The sequence below is a fragment of the Petaurus breviceps genome, unplaced genomic scaffold, assembly GCF_028583685.1.
Source record: "Petaurus breviceps papuanus isolate PSGF00001 unplaced genomic scaffold, PetGlider_PUasm1.0 557, whole genome shotgun sequence".
NCBI lineage: Eukaryota > Metazoa > Chordata > Mammalia > Diprotodontia > Petauridae > Petaurus > Petaurus breviceps.
In genome coordinates this window covers 2,361-24,139 of record NW_027186375.1, presented here as the reverse complement: position 1 = coordinate 24,139, position 21,779 = coordinate 2,361, and the positions used below count along the sequence as shown (strand labels likewise).

Sequence of the window (21,779 nt, the reverse complement as noted above, 5' to 3'; positions counted from 1 at the left end):
CTTCTTATGAAATAAAACTATTTGAGAAATGACTTCTTGTTTCAGTAGACAAGTATCCTTTTTGAGGTCTATGTAGTGCTACACTTTTTACATTTTTGTGCTTTTGGGGGGGGTAGTTTTGCTGTTTAAAATTACTTCCAAGCACATTGCTGAAGCATTGTCTAGTGTTCCTAAGCAGAAGAAGGCTGTGATGTGCCTTATATACAAAATACATGCATTAGATAAGCTTCATTCAGTCACAGGTTATAGTGCTGTTGGCTGTGAGTTCAGTGTTAACAAATCAACAACAGGATAACATCCAGAAAAGGGAAGAGGAAATTCTCTGATCTGTACATGAGATCACTCCAGAAAGTACTAAAGTAAATGTTGTGACCAGAGACTTGCTGGAACCTAACCCTGTATATCCCCTAGGAGCAATGGTTCAGTAGTGGTTAATTCAGTGTTCACAGTGACTTTATGGAACCTAACTACCGTGAATGACAAGAATCAACTGTGTTGACCTTCATTTAACGAGAAATAGCTACTCTTTATTGCTTATCTTTTCCATTCAAAACCTACAGCCCACAAACACTTTTAAGGTTTATTGCCCTGAGATGCTTAGATATAAATTATGTATACTGTTATACCATGCATTCACACTTCTTTCTCTACTGATCAGAAACTTTCAGGTTACTAACTGGCTCTCTAGGACAACATGAAAAATCTTTATCTTGACATTTAGAAACTTCCAATCAACCTTAGTAGGAATAATAAATTACTCCTTTACCAAATCTACATTCTAGCCAAATTGAACTATTAGCTGTTAAGCAGACTTGACATGCTAACACCAACCTTTGTGCATTTGAACAGGTAGTCTTCCATGCTAGTAACTACTTATCTCCAAATTTTAGGTTCCTCATCTTTCTAAGCTAAAGTGTCACATGCGCTATTTAGTCTTCCCTGATCCCTGCCCTAGAAGGAGGAAGAAGTGTTCTCCTTTAGATGAGGAAAAATTTACCTTTCTAGGTGAATCTGTCTGATCTCACTGCTGTCCCCCACTACTCCCTACCTTGCATTATACTTGTCTATTTATGTATCATGTCCTCCCTTGAACCGTCTTCCCCCAGAATGTAAATTTACTGAGAACAGGGATTGTTTAATTTTTGTCTTTGCTGTCTTTAGTGTCTGAGTAGTATTTTGTACATAAGAGGCACTTAACATACATAAGATGAAGTCATTTCAATTGAATTTTCCAAAATACCTACATATCTGAGACAGTCCTAAATAAAATTATCCTACATTCTGATACATCTTAACCTTGAACCACAGTACACACACAAAAATTTCAATTTTTATACAGAATAAGAGATTAGTCTAGCTCAAAGACAAGATATTAATTTTCCTTTTCCTATGTCAAACCTCATCTTGTTTTTCACAACAACTAAGTCTCTAAAACTGGCATGTGGTTTTTTTAATTTTTAAATATTAAATTTTTTAAAATATGAATTTTTAAAAAAAATTAAGGTATGAATTTATTAAATGCAGTAGAAGAGTTCATTATGTAAATGAATCTTAAAGTGAATTGCTTTATAAAGGAGCCTTTTGTTAGAAATTAAAAGTTACAGTATGAGAATAGTTGAAGGGAATAGAAATGTATATATATGCATATATACATACATATATATAGGAGGGTATATGGGTGTATGAATACATATGTGAATGTGTGTATATATGTATACAGGTATACATGGATAGAGGGCACAGGACCAATTTAATAGGAAGGGATGATACTTAAAAGGTGAAATTAAGAGGTGAGAGAGGAATATAATGAGAGGAGATGGGGAGAGACAGAAGGGGGTAAATTATCTCACATAGAAGAGGCAAGGGAAAATGGTTACAATGGAGGGGAAGAATAGGAAGGCAAAAGGGAATGGGTCAAACTTATTCTCATTGAATTTGGCTTGGGGAGGAAATTACATACACACTAAATAGGGTATCTCACTCTACAGGAGAGTAAGGGGAAGGGGATGAGAGGTAGGATGATGGAAGGGAGGGCAGGCTGGGGGGGGAGGGAAGTTGGAAGCACCCACTTTTGAAAAGGGACAGGATCAAAGTAGAGAATAGAACAAGTGGGAGGTGGGATAGGAGGAAAAAAATTTAAAAATAAAAAATAATAAAAAAAAAGAAATTAAAAGTTACAAAGCTGAAGAACAATCTTGAATTTCTTGTAGGCGGGGAATGATAAATTTATATTTTGTATTTTTTTCTTAAAGTGAATTTACACTTGTTCAATTTTTCAAAGTTCCAAGCACCCTCAGAGTTAAATTGGGTGTTGGAGAGAATTCAACACTAACTATTCATTTGACAAAGATTTATTAAGCATGGACTGCTCAATAAGAATTTGTCTCTGTTCATACAAATGCTCTATTCCCATACTTATATTCCTTTATTATGATGAATAATAATAGCTAACATTTTTATAGTACTTTATGATTTACAGAGCACTCTACATGTTACCTCGTTTAAATATTCTTCCTATGAATGATCAAAATACATTAGGTATTAATTATGCAAACTAGAGACTATGCAGAGGAGATAACAATCCCTGCCCAATAAGCCTGCAACTTCAAAAAAAATCATCATCAGAAGCATACTCTTTTGGTAGATATTTCCAGAAAAGTTTTGTATATATGGAATCAAAAAAATATATCATAAAATGTAATTGTTCCAGAAGGGCCTGATATTTAAAAGAACCCTTTGACTAATCCTTTTGTAAAATAAATGATTCTGTTGCAAGTTGAATACTTCAATCCTTGGGTGGATCCATTTCCTATTCAATGGTACAGAAACTGCAACTCATCCACATGCAATATATAAAGGTATGTGGATGAGAGGCAGCTAGGTGGCACAATGAATAAAAACACTGGATCTGGAGTCAAGAAGGCCCGAGTTCAAGTTTGACCTTAGACACTTACTAGCTGTTTGACCCTGGAAAGTCACTTAGTCTCTGCTTGCCTCGGTTTCCTCATCTATAAAATGGGGAATAATAAAAGCACCTACCCTCCAAGGATTGTTGAGAGAATCAAAAAAAATAATACTTGCAAAGCACTTACTATAGTACCTGGCACATACAAGGTGCTATATAAATGTTAGCTATTTATTATTATTAATCACACATCATGTGTGATTCTTGTTCATGTCTTCCAAATAAATCCTCCACAAGAGACTTACTGGGAAGAGCTTCCTTTATAGCTCTTGCTTTTGCATAGGTAACAACAGAACACACCCAGGCTGTCCAGTGGTTATCTTTGCTCTCCTGACTTGGCTGGCCTGCCTCCTCTCTTCCTGAGGTATATCTTGGTATATCTCTCTGCCTCCTCTTCTGTGCAGTCCTTAACTTGTATTCATACGTTGCAGCCAACTCATACCCACTATGCATGTCTCTCCATTATGCTCTGAGTGATCTGCAACTTTAATTCTTGAAAGACTGTGACTTGAAGCCACATGACATTATCAGAAAAATATCAGCATTGTTAAAAATGGGCCTTTGTTTCAGGGAAAAGCTTGAAGTCATTAAAAGCACTGTACAATTTTCCAAATGCAATGGAGCCTGTTCTTCCTATTCAGTTCAGTTATTCTAAGTCCAATATATTCATAGACCATGGTTTATGCTATCCTTTCAATTGCACATCACAGCCAAGACAATAGGCATTCTACAGTCACTTAGTTTTTTCTGAATAAATACTTAGGTTGAAGTCTTAGGTAATTATGACTCTCATGCAGAAGGCTCTGCAGATTTGGGGCATGATCAATAAGCATAATATCATAAACAGGAGTATCTGGAGGCCCTGACCCTTCCCCCTTGCTTTCTATTCAACCTTTCCTCCAACTCCCAGGCTACCTAGAATCTCATTCTGGGCTGCTGGGCAGGAAGAAGCTTAGATGAACAAGGAGTCACCAATGGAGGATCACCAGACCTTACCATCTGCCCTATCATGTCCTAAGGTCCTCTGGGCCTTGCATTGGGTTTGTCACTATAGCCTACAGACCCCCGGATGCTGCCATCTTACCTTCTGATACAATTGAAGAATCCCTGGGCCTTGCCATAAATCCAATCATTGCACCCTTAAGACTTCCATACCTTTCCACTGACCTTGCAGCTCAACTATTTTATGTGCTGTCGCCCCCAAATAAAGCATGAGTTCCTTGAGAACAGTACCTATCTTACTTTTTCTCTTTATATCCCCAGCATTTAGAACAGTTCTCATCACATAGCAAGCTCTTAATAAATGTTTTTTCATTCATTTGTTCGTTGATTCATTCACTCGTTCATCTAGAAGCAATCTTTTTTTCATCAGGGTTAAAAATCACATATTCTCCACAACAGTGGATATTTTTCTGTAAAAATTTTCTGTGATATAGAACATCACTTAAAAAAGACTACTTCTCATGGCTTTATCAAGGATACCCTTGAGAGTACTTTCATTAAGATAAATTTTAAAACAGCAAAAATAAATAGGAAACTAGAAATACGAGTTAATAATTATTGATATTTTCTTTTTGGGGAAGTATTTAACATCTATAACTTTTGGGGGAAAGTATTTAACATCTGTAACTTTCTCCCAAGTCTTTGATATCTTTTTCAGATATCTTGGCAATTAATCTCTCAATTTCTCCTGCCTACTTCTTTAAAGTTATGTCACCTCCTGCATGGACCTGCTTTGCATATTCGAATTTACTTTCCATCCTTATTTTCTTAAGTACCATTTTCTACTTCCTATATCAGAGAATGTAATGCTGAGACAAAATGTGGCAGGTCCACTATACTTGATGGCAAAAAGAACTGTTGTATATCAATCTTGAAAGATCTTTTTTCCTTTTTTTGGCTTTTGTTCTTCCAATTTCATCATTAAATACTCTTGGAATAATCTGGCTCAATTGTATTACCAAACTTTTGATAAATGTATTTTCCTTGTTACTGCTTCTTGTTATTTAATGAGGCAGTACTATACTCATTTCCCACCACTCTCCTACTTATCATTTTACAATCAATTTTATATTCTATGTTACTCACCTGTCATATCTCTCCACTTGGCAAAGTGGTTTCCAGAATCTTTTGGTCTCTACATTGTGTCTATTGATTTCCATTGGTTAAATTCCCTCAGAAAATGGCAGTAATCGGTGCTGATATCTCTGCTTTCATCTATTTTCCATTATTTGGCATAAATATCTTCTTTAAATAGATAAAACTAGAGATGTTTTCATTATATGCCATATTTCTCCTTTTTAGTTTTTCTTCTAATCTGATATTGATTTTGCTTTTTACTGGAAAAAGTCAATGGCTTTCATATTAGTAAACATATATTTCCTTTCTGTTAGAGTATAATCAACTTAATTTGTTGTGATGACATCCAATGATCACTTTGTTCAATACCTCTCAACTCTCTTCTTGAAGAAAATATTCATTATACATATATGAAGAGCTTCTGTGTAGATTATAAACCTATGACCTCTTACATTTCTTATTCCTGAGCCATATTTTACAACCTTTTCTACTGATATCAAAGTCACTGAGTATTAAAATATATACTGTTAATTTGGAGGCCCTTAGTGACAAAATTATCTTTATGGGGGCCTTTTTACAAATGTTTGTATCACAAATATTCCAACAAAATGGGAATCTGCTGGCAGTTCTGCCAAATTCTCTGTTTGCCTCCCCAAGTAAACTTTGTGAACCATTTCATGCTGCCTTTTAGTCTTCTGGTTTCATTTACAGAGAGAATGTGAAGATTAGTATGACCCAGGACTTCCAGTAATAAGTCTACTTAGTCAGAGGACAAGGCTCTTACATTTCAAGTAACCTACATATACACTAATGTTTATAGATCATATTAAAAAAAAAAATCCATGTGATTCTTAGCAACCTCTGCTCCCTTTTATCACTCTGCCACACAGGAGTGATGGATACTTTGTATTTTTATATGTTTCATGGGTTGTTATTACCAAAGAATTAACCAATAATCAAATTCTAATTTTAGAACTTAACGAAGTTCTTAATCAAGGTCCATTTTAGTTCAGTTTTTTTTTAACATGAAATTGTCTTAAATTGGGGTATGAATGAGTTTCTCTCACATTATTTAGAACATGTAAAACATATTCATTGAATTTTGTCTCCCTTTGACAACAAAACCGTTTTACTATATTTGCCATGAAAATCTTGTCTGTGATGCACATGAGATATTTTCTGAAGAAAAGTTAATATTTTAAAAATAAAAATGAGCAGGTCTTACCTCCAGCCAAATCTTCCCCAGTACTTTCGTCTGGTAAAGACACTGCAACTGGTAATCCACCTTCTGAGTCACTGACATCTCTGATCTCTCCTGAATCCAAAAGATCATCCTTTTCTGAGATGTCCATATCTTCCTCGGGTACTTCCACTTTATGAACTTTTATTTCTATATTCTCTGGTGGCCTCTTGTTTTCCTCTGGTGCAAATGTATCCTCTTCATTCACTGCAAATTTTCTTCCCTGGTCTCCTTTGGGTTCTGTTATTTCATCTACAGGAAATACTAAAATGTCCATATTTATGCTGCTGTTTAGTAAGCCACAGTATATGGTTCCGAATATTTTATAGATTTACATAACCTTATTACTTACCTGTTAAAATTAAATCTTCGTAGTTATGTTACTCTCCCCTCAAATATGCTAATTTGTTGTTTATGCTACAATATGGAGAATAAATTTCTTCCTGGGAAAGTTAGGACTGAGCTTAATCATATATTTGAACATATGGATTTCTCAGTATCTCCCAGAATACGCATATAATTTTATCTTTGGAACCTTGATACATTTCTGTTTTATTCTCCTAAGCATTCTTTTTTTTTTTTTAAAGCAATTGGGGTTAAGTAACTTGCTCAAGGTTACACGGCCAGTTATTTCTGGGTGTGGTGCTAAGTATCTGAGCCTGGATTTGATCCCAGGTCATCCTGACTCTGGGGCTGGTGCTCTTACTCACTGTGCTACCTGGCCACCCCCCTAAGCATTCTTAAAAGCATCCTAAGCATGCTTAAAAAATTATTCCTATGCTCACAGAAGTGCTTTTAGAAAATTGATCCCTCGGGACAGCTAGAGGGCACAGGGGGATAGAGCACTGGCGCTGGAGTCAGAAGGACCTGATTTCAAATGTGACTTCAGACACTTGATACTTATTAGCTCTGTGACCCTGGGCAAGGCACTTAACCCCCATTGCCTTGCCCCCCCGCCAAAAAAAATTATTTCCTCTCCTAAAAGCTTAGTGGAGTAAGAATAACTTGAAGAAATTATCGAGGGCACTCTTTGTACTTATAACCCATAACCAATGCCCAAAGATGAGCATGATAAGCCAAACCAGTGCATTTAACTATTTAATAGAACTATGCAATTTGTTAAGAAAGGAGGTACAATAATAGGTTGAAATTAATATGAAGGATGGGGGAAGGGGAGGAAGGGAGAATAACAGTGAATTTTAGTAATTTTCTGATATACCTATTCCTTATGACTCAATAGGTAATAAAGCAGTTGAAATGAATAATTTTTATACAGAAACTTTTATTCCAAAGTATTTTTTGGAGGGTATAATATTCATCATATCCTCAGTAACTTAGTTATTACCCTTGCTGTTGAGAACAGTAATACCATGCTGGAGATGTAGTATGGTGTAATGGGAAAAAACAGTGAATTTCAAGTCAATAGAGTTCAGTCCTAGCTTTGACACCTATTAGCTTGTGATCTTAGGCAAATCACTTAGTATCAAATTCTAGAGGCTTACTCTCATTTTACAGATGAGGAAACTGAGGCTCAGGAAGATGAAATGCCCCCAAAAGTCTGTCGGCTTCTAACATCTCTGAGTCAATTTCCATATCTGTAAAATGAGAATTATATCTGTACTATTTTCACGATGAGAAATATGCTTTCTAAAATTTAAAGTACTATATAAAATATTAGCTATTATCATTAACAATAACTATGTGAATAAAATACACTTCCCTTCTTTTGACAGAGTGATGGAAGAAGGTCATAGGGAAGGTCACTAGGGAAGAAGGTCATACATATCAGAAATGGTCAATGTTTTGTTTTCCTTAACTGTTCCTGTTGTTGCCATAATGTGGGGCTCAATACAGAAGAATAGGGATGGTATATTTAGAGATGACTGTGATTAAAAACAAAAGCCATCAATAACACTTATTTTTAAATAATAATAATATCCAATTGCCATGGAGATAAATGGGAAAAGGGAATTTAGGTCAAAGAGACGGAAATAAATGAACAGCTGTTCTTAGAATATTGAAACGTCATGCACTCTTTCCTAAACAGACCAAGGTGGTCTCATATAGGTTAGGCACAGAAAAATATGCCTCGCATTGGATTCTAGAAAGGACATAACCACTTTTATCCAGCAGCCTAACTCAAGAAAATAACAGATTTGTGTTTTACCTGCAAGAGGCACCTTAGAACTGTCTTCTGGAGGTGCAGAAGCTGCTAGTGGTACACTCTCTTCTACCAAAGGGTGTTTGTATCTGACAAAATAGATCAGGTCCTGAATATCATCCAACAGAGCAGCCTCCTCATCAAACATGTCTATGTCCTTCATGCCCAGTTCCTTGTTTTCTGTCACTCTTGAATCTAACATTTTCTCCACCATATCAAGGATATCTGACTCTGAAGAGCGAAAGACGTCATCCAGGGCTTTTTCCATATTATATGCCAGGCTCTCCTTTTGGGCAAACTGCAGTTTACTTTCCATATCATGGAATGTGGATTCCATTAGCAGGACATTCTGAGGCCCAAGGTACTTTTTTAATCTTTCCACTCGTTTTTCATCGAGAAAGCCCTTAATGATAGGCAGTTGCTTTATTGTGTCACTATATTCTGACTTTACAGTTTTTTTATAGAAGAGGTGATCTTCAAGCTCTGTAGAATCAGATTGCTGATTTATTTGGCTTTCTGGATCAGTGAAATTCTGTGAATGTTCAATGTCCTCTTGGAAAAAATCATCTAACCAAGACCTCTCTGTGTAACTGAAGTCTTTTTTGTTTTTCAGACCATCTTCTTTTTCAAAATAGTCTGTCTCTTCAGCTAAATCTTGAACCTGATTTTCATCCTTGCCAAAAGAGTCACTAACTGCGGAGGATGTGGGGTTTTTAGCCTTTTCAAGGGGATTCTTTTCTTGCTGCCCTCTAGCTATTTTAACAGATTCTCCAACCTTTGCAGTTACCCCTTTGGGCATATTATTGCCCGACCCTTGCAAGCTACTATCTATTCCCTCAGTTTCCAAAATCACACTTGTTTTCTCTTTGGTATCTTGCATGGCATGAACCAGATTAGTGACTCCCGAAGTACCTTTTTCTCTCATCTGCACATCAACATTTATCTTACTGCTCTGGCCACTAGCAGCAGCGCTTACAGCATTTTCATCTTCTAACAAGTCCTCAGCTATGTAGAAGTCATCGCTTTCAGCTTCTGCTTTTTCTGTTTGGAATTCTGTTGTCTCTATGATAAGGGGATGTTGGCCCACATTTTCTTTGAAATAATTTATTTCTACATCCTTAGGAATATCTTTGTCCTTACTCTGTGTGCTCTCCATTTCTTTGCTTCCATCTTTGGAAAGTTGTTCTCGAATCTCTCTTTCTGAATGCCTTATCTTTTCATCCAGCTGCTTGCTAATCTCAGTTTCCATATCTTTTTCCTGCTGGTCCAGTAAATTTTCTTCCAACATAATATTCTCCTCTACCTTTTCTCTTGGTAAATCAGTTTGATCTACAGAAATGTTGACTTGATTTTTAATTTTAAGCACAGCTGGTTGTGTAGATTCCTTTCCTTGCATATTCACTGGGAACTTTTCCTGCTCATCTTCATTTTCTGAAATATCTATAATATCCACATTTTCTTTGGATGCATTTAGTTGTTCATCTTCCAACAGTGGTTTAATATTTATAGATTTCTGTTCAGTATTTTTCTCTTTCATTTTCTTCCTGAGAGTTTTATGTACAAAATCACTCTCTAAATTGTCATCTAAAACCTGCTCTCCAGACTTTTCTTCATGGAGTTCCCCTTTTGTGATCTGGTGAATAATGGTTCCTTTTAGGTCACCTTCCACATCATGAAATGGTGATTTTAAAGTGTCTTCTTTTATTTCAGCTGGATTATTACTTTTAAGGCCAATTTCATGAGTAGGGCTTTCTATAGAAATGTCCTCATCTCCTAATTCCATTCCATTCTTCATGAATTCCACCTTAGATGACTGCATTCCCTCAGTTTTTTCCTTAATTTCAATTTCTGAGCCAATTTCAAGGGTATCTTCTAGGTTTGTGTCATGATTTGATACAGGCACTTCTATAGTCAAAGGAGTGTTGTCTTCTTCCCATTTACTGGTTAGGACTTTTTCATTATCCTCTACCTTTTCTTCATCTAAATCAGAGTCATCCAAATCTGTGGCATCTTTTTCTTCTTCACCTCCACCAACAATAGAGAAAATAGTATCGCCTAAGGTTTTCAGTATATTTTTATCATTCTTTTCACCAGTCCTTGGCTGAGCTATTTCATCAGTATCTCCTTCAATATACAGATTATCACCTGTTGAATATTTCTCAACTACTGTCTTCCCTGACATTTTCCCATCTTCTCCATCTCTAAAAGTTAGTAAAGGCAGTTCATCAAAGCTATCTCTGTCTTCTTCCTCAAGTTTGGAATCATCAATGTCCAATTCCTCATCAAACTCATCTTCTAATGAAGTAACAAGCCTGGTTGTTTCATCATCAGATACGAGTGCATCTGCAGTTGAGCCAAATTTTGTTTTCAAATCCAAATTAATTTCCTTCTTCAAAAGTTTATAGGCATCAATCTCCTCCCAGTCCTTAGAAAGCTGAGAAATATTAGTGTTTTTGGCATTCTCACTCTCTGGCACTTTTAATTTGTCTTGCAGCATTTCTTCTAAGGGCTCAAGAGAAGGTTGGTTTCCCTGGGGATTATCTGCATGACTATTTACATGGACTGGGGGGCTTTGTGTTTCAAATTCTTCCTCTAGAGTCTTAGTATTTTCAGAAGGTAAGCTGTTTTCTTCTGAATTTGCAAGAACTTTGTTGTCCACTGCTGTTTCAGGCTCATCACTGCCATCCTTGGATACCTCAAGATGTTTTTTGACATTTATCTTCTTAGGATTCTCCTCTTCCATTTCTTCTGTAGGTGTCTCAGAGCTTTCAGGTCCTAAAATGTTCAATTCATCTTCTCCTTTGTCTCTCACAGTTTCTCCCAAAAATCCTAAAAGATCTTCAACATCATAGTTGTCAAAATTATCTGTTCCTCCATCAAAACAAACAAAATCTGTTTCCTGAAAAGGAAAGAATATGCTATTGTGTCAAACCATCTTTAACACACATCCTGAGTCCTATAGCATAGTCAACTCTTGGTTATACATATTAAAGTGGCTTATCAATAATTCATTTTAAAAAATGTATTTATTTTTAGTTTTCAACATTTGCTTTTATAAGATTTTGAGTTCTAAATCCCCCCCCCACTCCCCTCTCCTTCCTAGGATGATATGGGCTATACATGTAAGATCATATTAAACATATTTCAAAAAATGACAACAAAAAGAGATTGATCTGTATGCAGACTCCATAGTTCTTTCTCTGGATGTGGATAGCATTTGCCATCATGTCTTTTGGAATTGTCTTAGATTTCAATAGTTTATTTTTTAATGAATTTTGTACTTATATTTAAAAAGTCATATCTGATGGTCTAGGAATTCCCTTCAAACAAAATGAGCAAACTATTTCATGAAGCTCTGACTCAGGAGAAGCTGAGACACTAACTTTCCTTTCAACTTGTCTTCTTAAATATGCTTACATATCTTCCACTTCATGCCAGAAATCAACAGAATCTGTCATTCTAGTTCTTATTTTCCCTGGGTTAGCAAAGATAATAATGTTTACTTAAAGGACCTTTTATTGAGATGAAGGCTACATAGAAAATTTAAAGTAAAAAGAAATAGTGAATAATGTCAGAAGTTCTTTCCTACTTAATTATGTCAATAAGTATTAGAAAATGAGATTTGTTGAGGGATAAACCCTGAAACAACCTGGAGTCATTTGTATTCATTTTAAATAAATTTTATGTCTATTTGTGAATTTTATTTTATCCATGCTATTGTTACCCCTAAGTAAAAAGCTGAGCAAGTATTGAATTTAAATGAATTGCATATTTTAAAATTTTTTCCAATTAATTTTATTAGCTTTAAAATGCCTAATCCTTTCTTATTTTTATTCTTTCTTTTAGCTTTGTATTAAACCTGATCTTGGCTCTAACAAGCTGGTAGTCTAAATGTACAGATAAGTGATTCAGAATGATGCCCACACCTGTAATGACAAGCTTCCTATCCATTAAAATATAATTAATACATTCCTTTTCTCAAAGAAAGTCTTTGTTTTTATGACTACTCAGGGGGTCATTTCCCCTGCATGGGCCTCGATTTCCTTTTCTTAGTAAAACAAGGGCCTCTCCAAGTGAGTCTCTCAATGAAAGTATTTATTATGCATAGGGCAAGATGAATCTGTCTAGTCTGTGTCTTTGTTCTTTTTCTCAAATCCTTACTACTAAACCCAATTTGCCAACTTGTTTTTCTAAGTTCTCTGCACAGAGGTCACCAAGCATAAAAGTCTATGCTGAGTTAAATTGGAAGCTCTTTATTTTGATGTTGCAGAGCTAATGGCTTCAATTAACAACTGGACTAATTGGTCCTGTGTCTAAGAAAAAGTGCTGGCTCAGTTCTCCTTTTCACTGGAAATAAAAGCATTTTCAGCCATTCTATTTAATACTCTAAGAAGCCTAAACTGCTTGACAGAGTACAATCTACCCAGGTCATGTCTCTATGACCTACAGACGGCCTGGATCACATTTAAATATAGAACTGCCATGCAATTAAAAGTGGGGCAGTTGTTGTGTAATGGGAATGTAAATTCTTAAGATCTTCCCTGCCCCTAGGCTAAAGTGCACCTGGAGCCTGGGGTGGGAGGCTTGTTTTTCAGTAGATACTTCTTGATTGGCCAGTGAGTCAATAAGGTTGTTATATTCTCTGAGCCAGGAGAAGGCTATATAAGCCCTGAAGTGTAGCTTTGTTTTGGGGCTCACTTTGAGAAGTGTTCTGTGATTTGATGAAACTCTGGGCTAACCAATGTCCAGAGGGGGCCCCCCCCCCTTTGAAACCCAGATGTTGTTTGGTATGGATGTAATGGTTGGACAGCTTGGAAATCTGTCTACTTGATCTGTTTCTCTGACTTGATAATTCTGCCTGTGTATTCTGAAGTTTGGGGTGCTGACCTTTTTCCCCTGAACTAGGTAAACGATACATGTTTGACTGATTAAAGTAAGCTTGTTAACCCATTTTGAGTTGCTTTCCTTTATCAAAGCAGATCTAAGAACCTGTGTTGGCAGCAAACCCTGAAGACACTTGGGGTGCTTGGCGCTACATGTTGCAATAAGGTCAATCTAAAAACCCTTAAGATTGGAAGTAAGAGGATGAAAAAAGCTCAAAGCCCTCATTTATACTGCTACCTCTGCCAAGATTCTGCCATAGGGGGCGGCCAGGTAGCACAGCGAGTAAGAGCACTGGCTCCAGTGTTGAGAAGACCTGGAGATCGAATCCTGGGCTCAGACACTTAGCACCCACCCAGAAACACCTGGCCATGTAACCTTGAGCAAGTTACTTAACCCCAATTGCTTAGGGGTGGCCAGGTGGCTCAGCGAGTAAGAGCACTGGCTCCAGTGTCGGGATGACCTGGCTCAAATCCGGGCTCAGATACTCAGCACCACACCCAGAAATAATAACTGGCCGTGTAACCTTGAGCAAGTTACTTAACCCCGATTGCTTAAGAAAAAAAAAAGATTCTGCCATGGGCCAAAGCTACCAGCTTTTGAGCTCTCTAGAAATTCTAGAAAAATTAATTAGCAGGAGGAAACTACACTGTATTATCAATTGGGTAATCAGACCCAGCAAGCGGTCATGATGCCTTAATTCACTGAAAACCAAGGCTTCAATCCCAAAACTCTTTCTGTTTCCTTCCCCTGAATCTACCAAATATTTTAATCACTTAAATCAGGGTTAATACTTTATTCTGTAAAAATAGGCATTGAGTAAATTAATAAAATTAACCCAATCCTTTTGAAGTAAGAGATAAAATGTTATACCCTTATACTTTATCCAAGAAAGAACATATCTTTTTAATCAGTCAATCATAGGCTTTGGAATAAACATGGAAAAAATCCCTCACCCATTGCACAAACTGGCTGAGGAAACTTGTTAACACTTTGTAGAACCTGTATAAAACCAGAGTGCTGGTTCAGGACCAGAGAGGTTTGATCAAGAGAGGACAAAAGAGTATTTCAGTTAAACTCTTGAGAAGGAACTGTTTTGTGGCAGAGAAGCAAAGGCCTAGGACTTGATCTCAATTCTCTTCCTGTTCCCTTGACCAGAGGTAAACCTCATAAACTTCAGGGTCTAGAGGACTTCCCATTTTTCCAATACTGTCCTAGCAGCAATTCCAAATAAACAGACTTCCGTGTGTCTCTTAGGAGCCACAGACAGACAAAATGGACACAGATTTAAAGCTCTCACAAAATCCCTTGCTCTCTGTCTGAGCTGGCTTCCCTTTGACTCTGTACTCATAGGACAGTATGCCACAGACTTCTGAGAAGAGAAAATAGTTTGATGGCAATTGTTCTTATGACGTGGCAGTTCTATATACCACCTTAGTAAATAAATACCCCTTTCTAAAAGCTCATTAAATCTGACCGACAAATTGATCTCCATTGACAATCATGATAGGATGCAGAGCAATTGGAGCCAGTAAGCTATTTTCAGTGAAGATGCTGCCATCCTGGCTCTTAGAGACCCAACTTGTCAGCTCAAGTGGGAGGGAGGGTGAAGAATCGACTCAGAGCACATAATTCACTTTAATGTCACATTAATTTAATTTTGAAATACCATTTTAGAGCATTATTTAACATCCAATTTAAGAAAATCAACGATTCAGGTAAACAAGCATTAATTAAGGACCTACTTAATTAGTCAGACACTATGCTAAGTACTAGGGCAAGAAAGGCAAAAGGGAGTCCCTGCCATCAGTCTTGGGTCGGGGGCTAGGAGGCGCACCAGCCCTGCAGCCAGGAGGACCTGAGCTCAAATATGACCTCAGAGCTTAACACAAAAAACTGGCCATGTGACCTTGGGGCGAATGACTTCAGCCCAACTGCCCTACCTCCCCCTCCAACAGCAGGAAAAAAAGAAGCTCAGAGTCTAACAGAAGAGATAAAAGGCAAACGACCACATACAAACAAATTAGATGGAGCAATCGCGGATAGTGTCAAAGGGAAGAAGATACTAAGTTTAAGGAGAACTAGAGAGGCTACTTGCAAAGAATGGGACTTTGACGGAGACTTTAAGGAAACCAGGGATGCCAAGAAGCAGAGATAAGGAGAAAGAGAATTCCAGGTGCTGAGGGACAACCAGTGAAAGTGCACAGGGTCTGGAGATAGAGTATCTTCTGCAAAGAACATCAAGGAATCCCAACATCACCGGACTGCAGAGTACACAGAGGGGAAAGCATAAAAAGACTGGAAAAAGTAGAAAGAGCCCAGGATATGAAGGACTTAAAAATCAGATTTTATATCTGTTGCTAGAGGTGACAGTCAGCCTGAAGCTTACTGAACAGGGAGTTCAGGGAGTTTACTGACATGATCACACTTACTTTAGGGAGAGCAATTTGACAGGTGAATGGAGGACAAGAGTGGAGAATCATCAAGGAAATTCACCTGAAGACTGTTATAATAGTCTAGATGTGAAGTGATAAAGGCCTACTACTATAGTCACAATGTCAGAAAAGAGAGTGTACAAGAGAAAAATAATTTTTAATGGACCAATGTATCAATTTGTTTGCAAAAATGGACTGACAAAGGCAGTTAGGTGGGACAACTGATATAACAGAGGACCTAAGTTCAAATCTAGCCTCAGACTCTTACTAGCTGCAAGACCCTGAGCAAGTCACTTAACCCTGATTGCCTCCCCCCTCTAAAGAAAAACTGGGTTGACATATATGCCTTAAGGTTAATAAACAGCAAAAAATACTTCATTTTGGATGTTTTATATGCAAATTTCTCCTCACTAGAAATTAAGCTCCTTGAGGAAAGGTACTGTTTGTACTTTGTTTTTGTATCCTCATTGCCTAGGCACAGCACCTGATACCTAGAAAAACATTATATGCTTGCTGAATTAAACTGAAATTTCAGATGTAAAGGAAAGAGTCCATAGGCTACCCGGCTGCTTAAAAATCTTTTATGTTTCAAAGATTATATCTTATGTCACAGGGTCTTTAAAATTCTCTATTTAAAAACATACTCTGGCACAAATTAAAATTTGATGCAAAAACTGTTAAGATTTCTTACTTTCAAGCTGAAAGTAACTACCACAGTCTTTTAAAATCCACTTAGCAGAAATAGATGGTCTACTTAATAATTATAAACTAAGAACAACAAAAAAAAACTCACTACTTACATCTGCTGGTAGTTCTAGTTCTTCTTCAGAATACTGATGATTTACTTCAATTAAATCCTTTGGAAAGTATCCAAAAACACTGCCAACCTGTCCAAAAGAATGAATAAAATAAAGAAATATCAATATGTGCTGCAGAGAAAAAAACAGCAAACTTGTAGTGGTTACAAAAACTGTCATGTGTCCTTTTCCATAAACATATAAGTATCTTTTAGTAGCTATATCAAAAGTAGCTCGCTGTATAGACATTAAAGAAGAATGTGTGTATGCATACATACACACACACACCAGAAATAAAATCATCTTATCACCAACTAGTTAAATATTCCACAGTAATAATCTCACCAGAAATATCTGACGACTGCCTAAAAGTCAATATTACTACTGGAATGCTTTTATGAAGATTAGATAGTACAATAAAATACTGGCAGATAGGCCATAAAAGTCAGAGTTCCTAACATATGCCCCTCCCTCCCCCAAAAAAGGTTTCAGAAAAATTTTTTAAAAATGAGAACCCAAGCATCATTCTAAAAGCTTTTAAAAGAACCTCCTACATTTTCTGCCAAAGAGAAGGAGTGGATAGGTCTATATAACACCTTTCAGCTTTATACCTCTATAGCATAAGGAAAAACAAATTTCACTTGTCCAGGTAACAAACTTTAATGATAATGACAAAAATAAGGAAGGAGGAAGTATTTCTAGAAAGGAAAAAAAAAGTACTTAAGCAAAGAAAATATTTAATATTTTGCCACCTGAACATAATAAGCATGGACAATAGCAAACCCTATATTTACACACTGGGTGGTATCACCTTTCTCGAGAATACCAAATGGAAATAGAGACAGAATGTGTAATTTTGCTACGATAGGAAAAATAATGCTTAAGTCAGTCAATTAGTTTGACTAATCTAACTACTAGGCTCTGTCCACAGCTACACATTTCACTAGTAACTAGTTTGTTTTAATTTGACCTGACTAATCCATCAAATTGCATATGTATTTTAAAAAACTGATTTGGGAAAATTTTCAGAAAGATGTGTCTGACTGGAAGGAATGCTTATAATTTCTCTTAATTTCACAATCTTATGGGGGAGAAAACATGTAAACAACTGTAGTCAAACAAGCTCTAGAGAGGATAAAATGGAGATAATCAACAGGGGGAAGGTACTAGAATTAAGCACAAGCTACTGTTAGGATGAAAGTGAGAGATTTAGTGAAATTTGCAATTAGGTTTACAGGTGCCACATTCTGAATTTCTCTCAATGCCAACATTTTTTTCCTTTCCAAAGCTGTACTAGAAATAGAAAGTTTTCCTTAAAGTTGACTAGGAATATTCTAAGCCAAATTCTATACAAATAAGCATAACTCTTTCAGGCTACTCTATAAAATGTTAAACAGTAAAAGAGTGGGTCAGTAACATTAATTCTGAGAGTGAAAGAAGTAAAATAGAAAGGGCAACCTGGCATGTTATTGAATGAGGAGCTAATCTTGCTTGAAAAGAATCTATCAAAGCGCAGATTTCTGCAAACAGTATCATGGCTCCTTCATATATGGACTTTAGGGAACCTATATGTATAAGATGAAATTTAAGGGGAAAAGATGTGTTGGTTTTTAATAAAAACATTCAGGTAGGGGGGGCGGGTAGGTGGCGCAGAGAGTAAAGCACCGGCCCAGAGTCAGGAGGACCCCAGTTCAGTTCCGGCCTCAGACACTGAACACCCACACAAAAAAACTAGCCATGTAACCTTGGGCAAGTTACTTAACCCCAATTGCCCTCCAAAAAGCAAAACAAAAACAAAAACAAAACAAAACATTCAGGTGGTGAGTTAGGGAACCATGGTCTATTGGAATTGTAGGAATTCATGCTAGCTTCTCTATATGGATAGAAAGAATACAGGAATCACAAGACCATTAGATTTAGGAGCTGGAGTCCTTAGTGAATATTGAGCCCTGTCTCCATAATTTTACAGATGAAGAAATTGGGGTTTAGAAAGATGTGAAGTGATTTGCTTGAGGTCACACAAGGAATTAGTGGCAGTCATGAAGTTTAAACTAAGAAGTCAGAATATTTAGCTAAAGTTCCATCCAAAGGATTTTCCAGGACAGTTGCTACTTTCTCCACAAAACCTACTCCAACTATTTCAGTCCACAATGATATTTCCATTCTCACCTCCTAAAATACCAAAATCTTTCCTGTCTGTAGCACTCATTTGGGTAGTTAACCATGGGTTTCTCTTTGACTGTTTCATGCATAGCTATAATAAGCTTTTGAAAGCAAGAGATCATGTCTTATACTTTTTTTATATCCTACAGAGTAACTAATAACTAGTACATGGTAGAAATAACTTAGAAATATATCATCTCAATCATGTGCTAGCAGGTAATAGGAACTTGGATTTAACTGAACCCCTTTTTCTACAACCCATATATGGAATACTTGTACTCACTTTTCTACTGCACTGTTATACATGAACTCCCAACTACACCAAAGGCCATTTGTCAAAAGACATGGAGAAGGAAAACAGACTAAGAGCTTCTCAAAGGCACCTATATTCCTCAAATCTTCAGTGCCCTAGTATAATGCTCTACACTAATTGGAACTCAAATAATTATTCATTTAACAAATACTTATTGAACATCTCTTATGTTGAAATCACTATGTAAGGAATATATGAATATAAGACATGTCTTGCTTTCCAGGAATTTCTAATCTACCCCGAATACATACACAAATAACTACATGAGAAAGTGGTAGATGACAAACCCTAAACAAGTTTGTGGTTAGGTAATCAAGAAAGGTTTCATGGATGAGATGGGACTGGAACTAGTCTCTAACTACAAATCCAGCATAGTGCCACTGCACTATGGAACAATTTTCCTTAAAGATTTATTTCCTCCTTTGTGTGTCTTAAATAGAAGAGATGTTTATACATATCAGATAGTTTAAATGGATTACTGCCTAAAAGCTGGGAATTAGACCAGAGGATTTCTCAAAATCCTAGACCCAGGATTCTATTTTTAAAAATTATACCTATTGCTTCCTGAAGGTGTTTTTCCTATTACCATTTGTATTTTTTTCTCTCTCAAGTCCCTTAGAGTAGGGACTATGCTTTTCTTTGAACAGTTCTAAGAACACTTTCAGTATGGAGAAAATATTAAGCTCTCAATCCACCATCCTTTAAAAAACAACAACAAATAAACAAGGAAATTAAGAGAAATCATAAGCATTCCTTACAGTCAGACACATCTTTGAAAATTTTTTCCAAATCAATTTTTTAAAATACATATGCAATTTGATGGATTAGTCAGGTCAAATTAAAACAAACTAGTTATTAGTGAAATGCGTAGCTGTGAACAGAGCCTAGTAAAAGACATTCAGAAGAAACAGGAGGAGAGAAAGGAGAAAGGGTGATGGTGGAAGAGGGGAAGAAATGGCTGAAAAGAAGCTAATTACAATAGAATCCAATTAAAAGTCCTTTCAAGAGGAAAAAAAAGCAGGATGGAGAAAGATTGTCAAAGTTCAATTTTCCTTCTTCCCTGTCCCTTCCCCCATTTTAATGATGCTGAAGGCTCTCCAAAGACACAACCTATTAATAACACAGATAATTATGTGCCACAAGTTCTCAAGTCCTCCTTTCATAAACAAATGTTAGCTAAGCCACTATAAAAGAAAATGTAAACATTAAGAATAAACTACTTAAACTTGCACATCCTGCAACACTATATAATAGGCTAACCTTCTTAACTTATAGAAACAAGTTTTGCTACTCCTGGCAAATTTAAAGTACATGGAAACTGTCATTTCTCAGGGCAATAAAGGAGATTATCTACAGGTTTTTAGTCACCTCAATTTAGAATACTTATGGAATATTCATGGCTTACAAAGTCCTGAATTCAGTGTTATACATTTTGCCAGAAACAAAAACGAATCTCAAGAAAGAAATGTAGTTATTGAAAGACAATGGTGTAATGAAATAAAAAGGGAAGAAAAGAAAAGAAAATATGCTAAATATTACTTACACTTCCAGCCCAAAGTTCAGGTGATATTCCTACTAATTTGTAATAGACATACACAGCTTCCCCTTCTTTGAAATTTACAAAACGACAGTCTGGACCTGTGAAATCCTGCAGAGCTCTACCCCGGTACATCAGCACTGTAGAAAAGAAAGACGAGGTCGAAACATCACTAGCAGTCCTTCGCACTTCTATTTGTATTTATATTCCAAGGGGAATCTGAGAACACTTTGTAGATGTAAACTGTTTCCCACTGTTTGTAAGTAGAGTCACCTTCGGTAAGGTTCTTAATAGCACTTGAGGTTTTGAATTTTTTTTAAGATTTTTGTTTTGTTTTGTTTAAACATTCATAACAACTCGATGGGTAGACAGGTTTACATCAGGTAGTACTAATTCCATTCTGTGGGTGGATGGCAATGAAACCTAGAAAAATTAAAGTCATTTAGATAGTACTTTTAGCTCCCTATCTAATATTCTAATCACTGGACTTTTCCATTGTATGTCTACAAAAATGTTCATTTCACAGATGGACAAATTGAGATCAAATGACTTACCAAGGCCACCCAAAGAGTTGGTAACTGAGCTGTGAAGAGAACTTAAATCCCAAAGGATAATTATCTTGAACTATTTGAAGTCACACTACCTATAAATGGACAAAAGTCCTACTATGCAGCAGTAAAAACTAATGATTATATTTGCAGCAAGGCTGTACTCCTTGTATCTGGGCAAATTATATGGAAAGAATGCCTTTGAGCTTTCAAGTCTTTGCCAATATCTATGACTTTGATCATGAGATAAGAAAAAAATATGCCTAAAACAAAAAATTTTTATGAGGAATGAGCAGTTTTAAATGCATTGAATACTAAGTTAATCAAAATAAATTTACAAGGAAGGAAAATTCCTTTCTCCCACAAAGCAGATAGGAAGTGGCTGGGTGGTACAGTGGATAGAATGCCAGGCCTAGAATCAAGAAGACCTAAGTTTAAATCCAGCCTCAGACACTTACTAGCTGTGTGATCCTGGGCAAATCACTTAACCCTGTTTGCCTCTGGTTACTCATCTATAAAATGAGCTGGGGAAGGAAATGGCAAACCACTCCAGTATATTTGCGAATGGATTCACAAAGAGTCAGACATGACTGATCAATAACATAAAACAGATAGAGAAACTGACATCAAAACAGCATTATGAAAAAAATTCATTGTTGG

General features: G+C 36.4%; 1 protein-coding gene across 1 annotated transcript in view; it reads right to left on the bottom strand.

Annotated features, from left to right (window-relative positions):
• MIA3 (MIA SH3 domain ER export factor 3) overlaps positions 1-20,735 on the bottom strand; it is a 70,498-nt gene extending 49,763 nt beyond the window's left edge. Inside the window, exons 1-4 of the mRNA XM_069102816.1 lie at positions 20,578-20,735; positions 16,562-16,648; positions 8,452-11,344; positions 6,270-6,548 (exon numbers count right to left, since the gene is read on the bottom strand). Coding sequence (XP_068958917.1) covers positions 6,270-6,548; positions 8,452-11,344; positions 16,562-16,648; positions 20,578-20,706 — 3,388 coding nt within the window. The 5' untranslated portion in view covers positions 20,707-20,735. The remainder of the gene's footprint in view (positions 1-6,269; positions 6,549-8,451; positions 11,345-16,561; positions 16,649-20,577) is intronic.
• Positions 20,736-21,779: the final 1,044 nt, after the last annotated feature.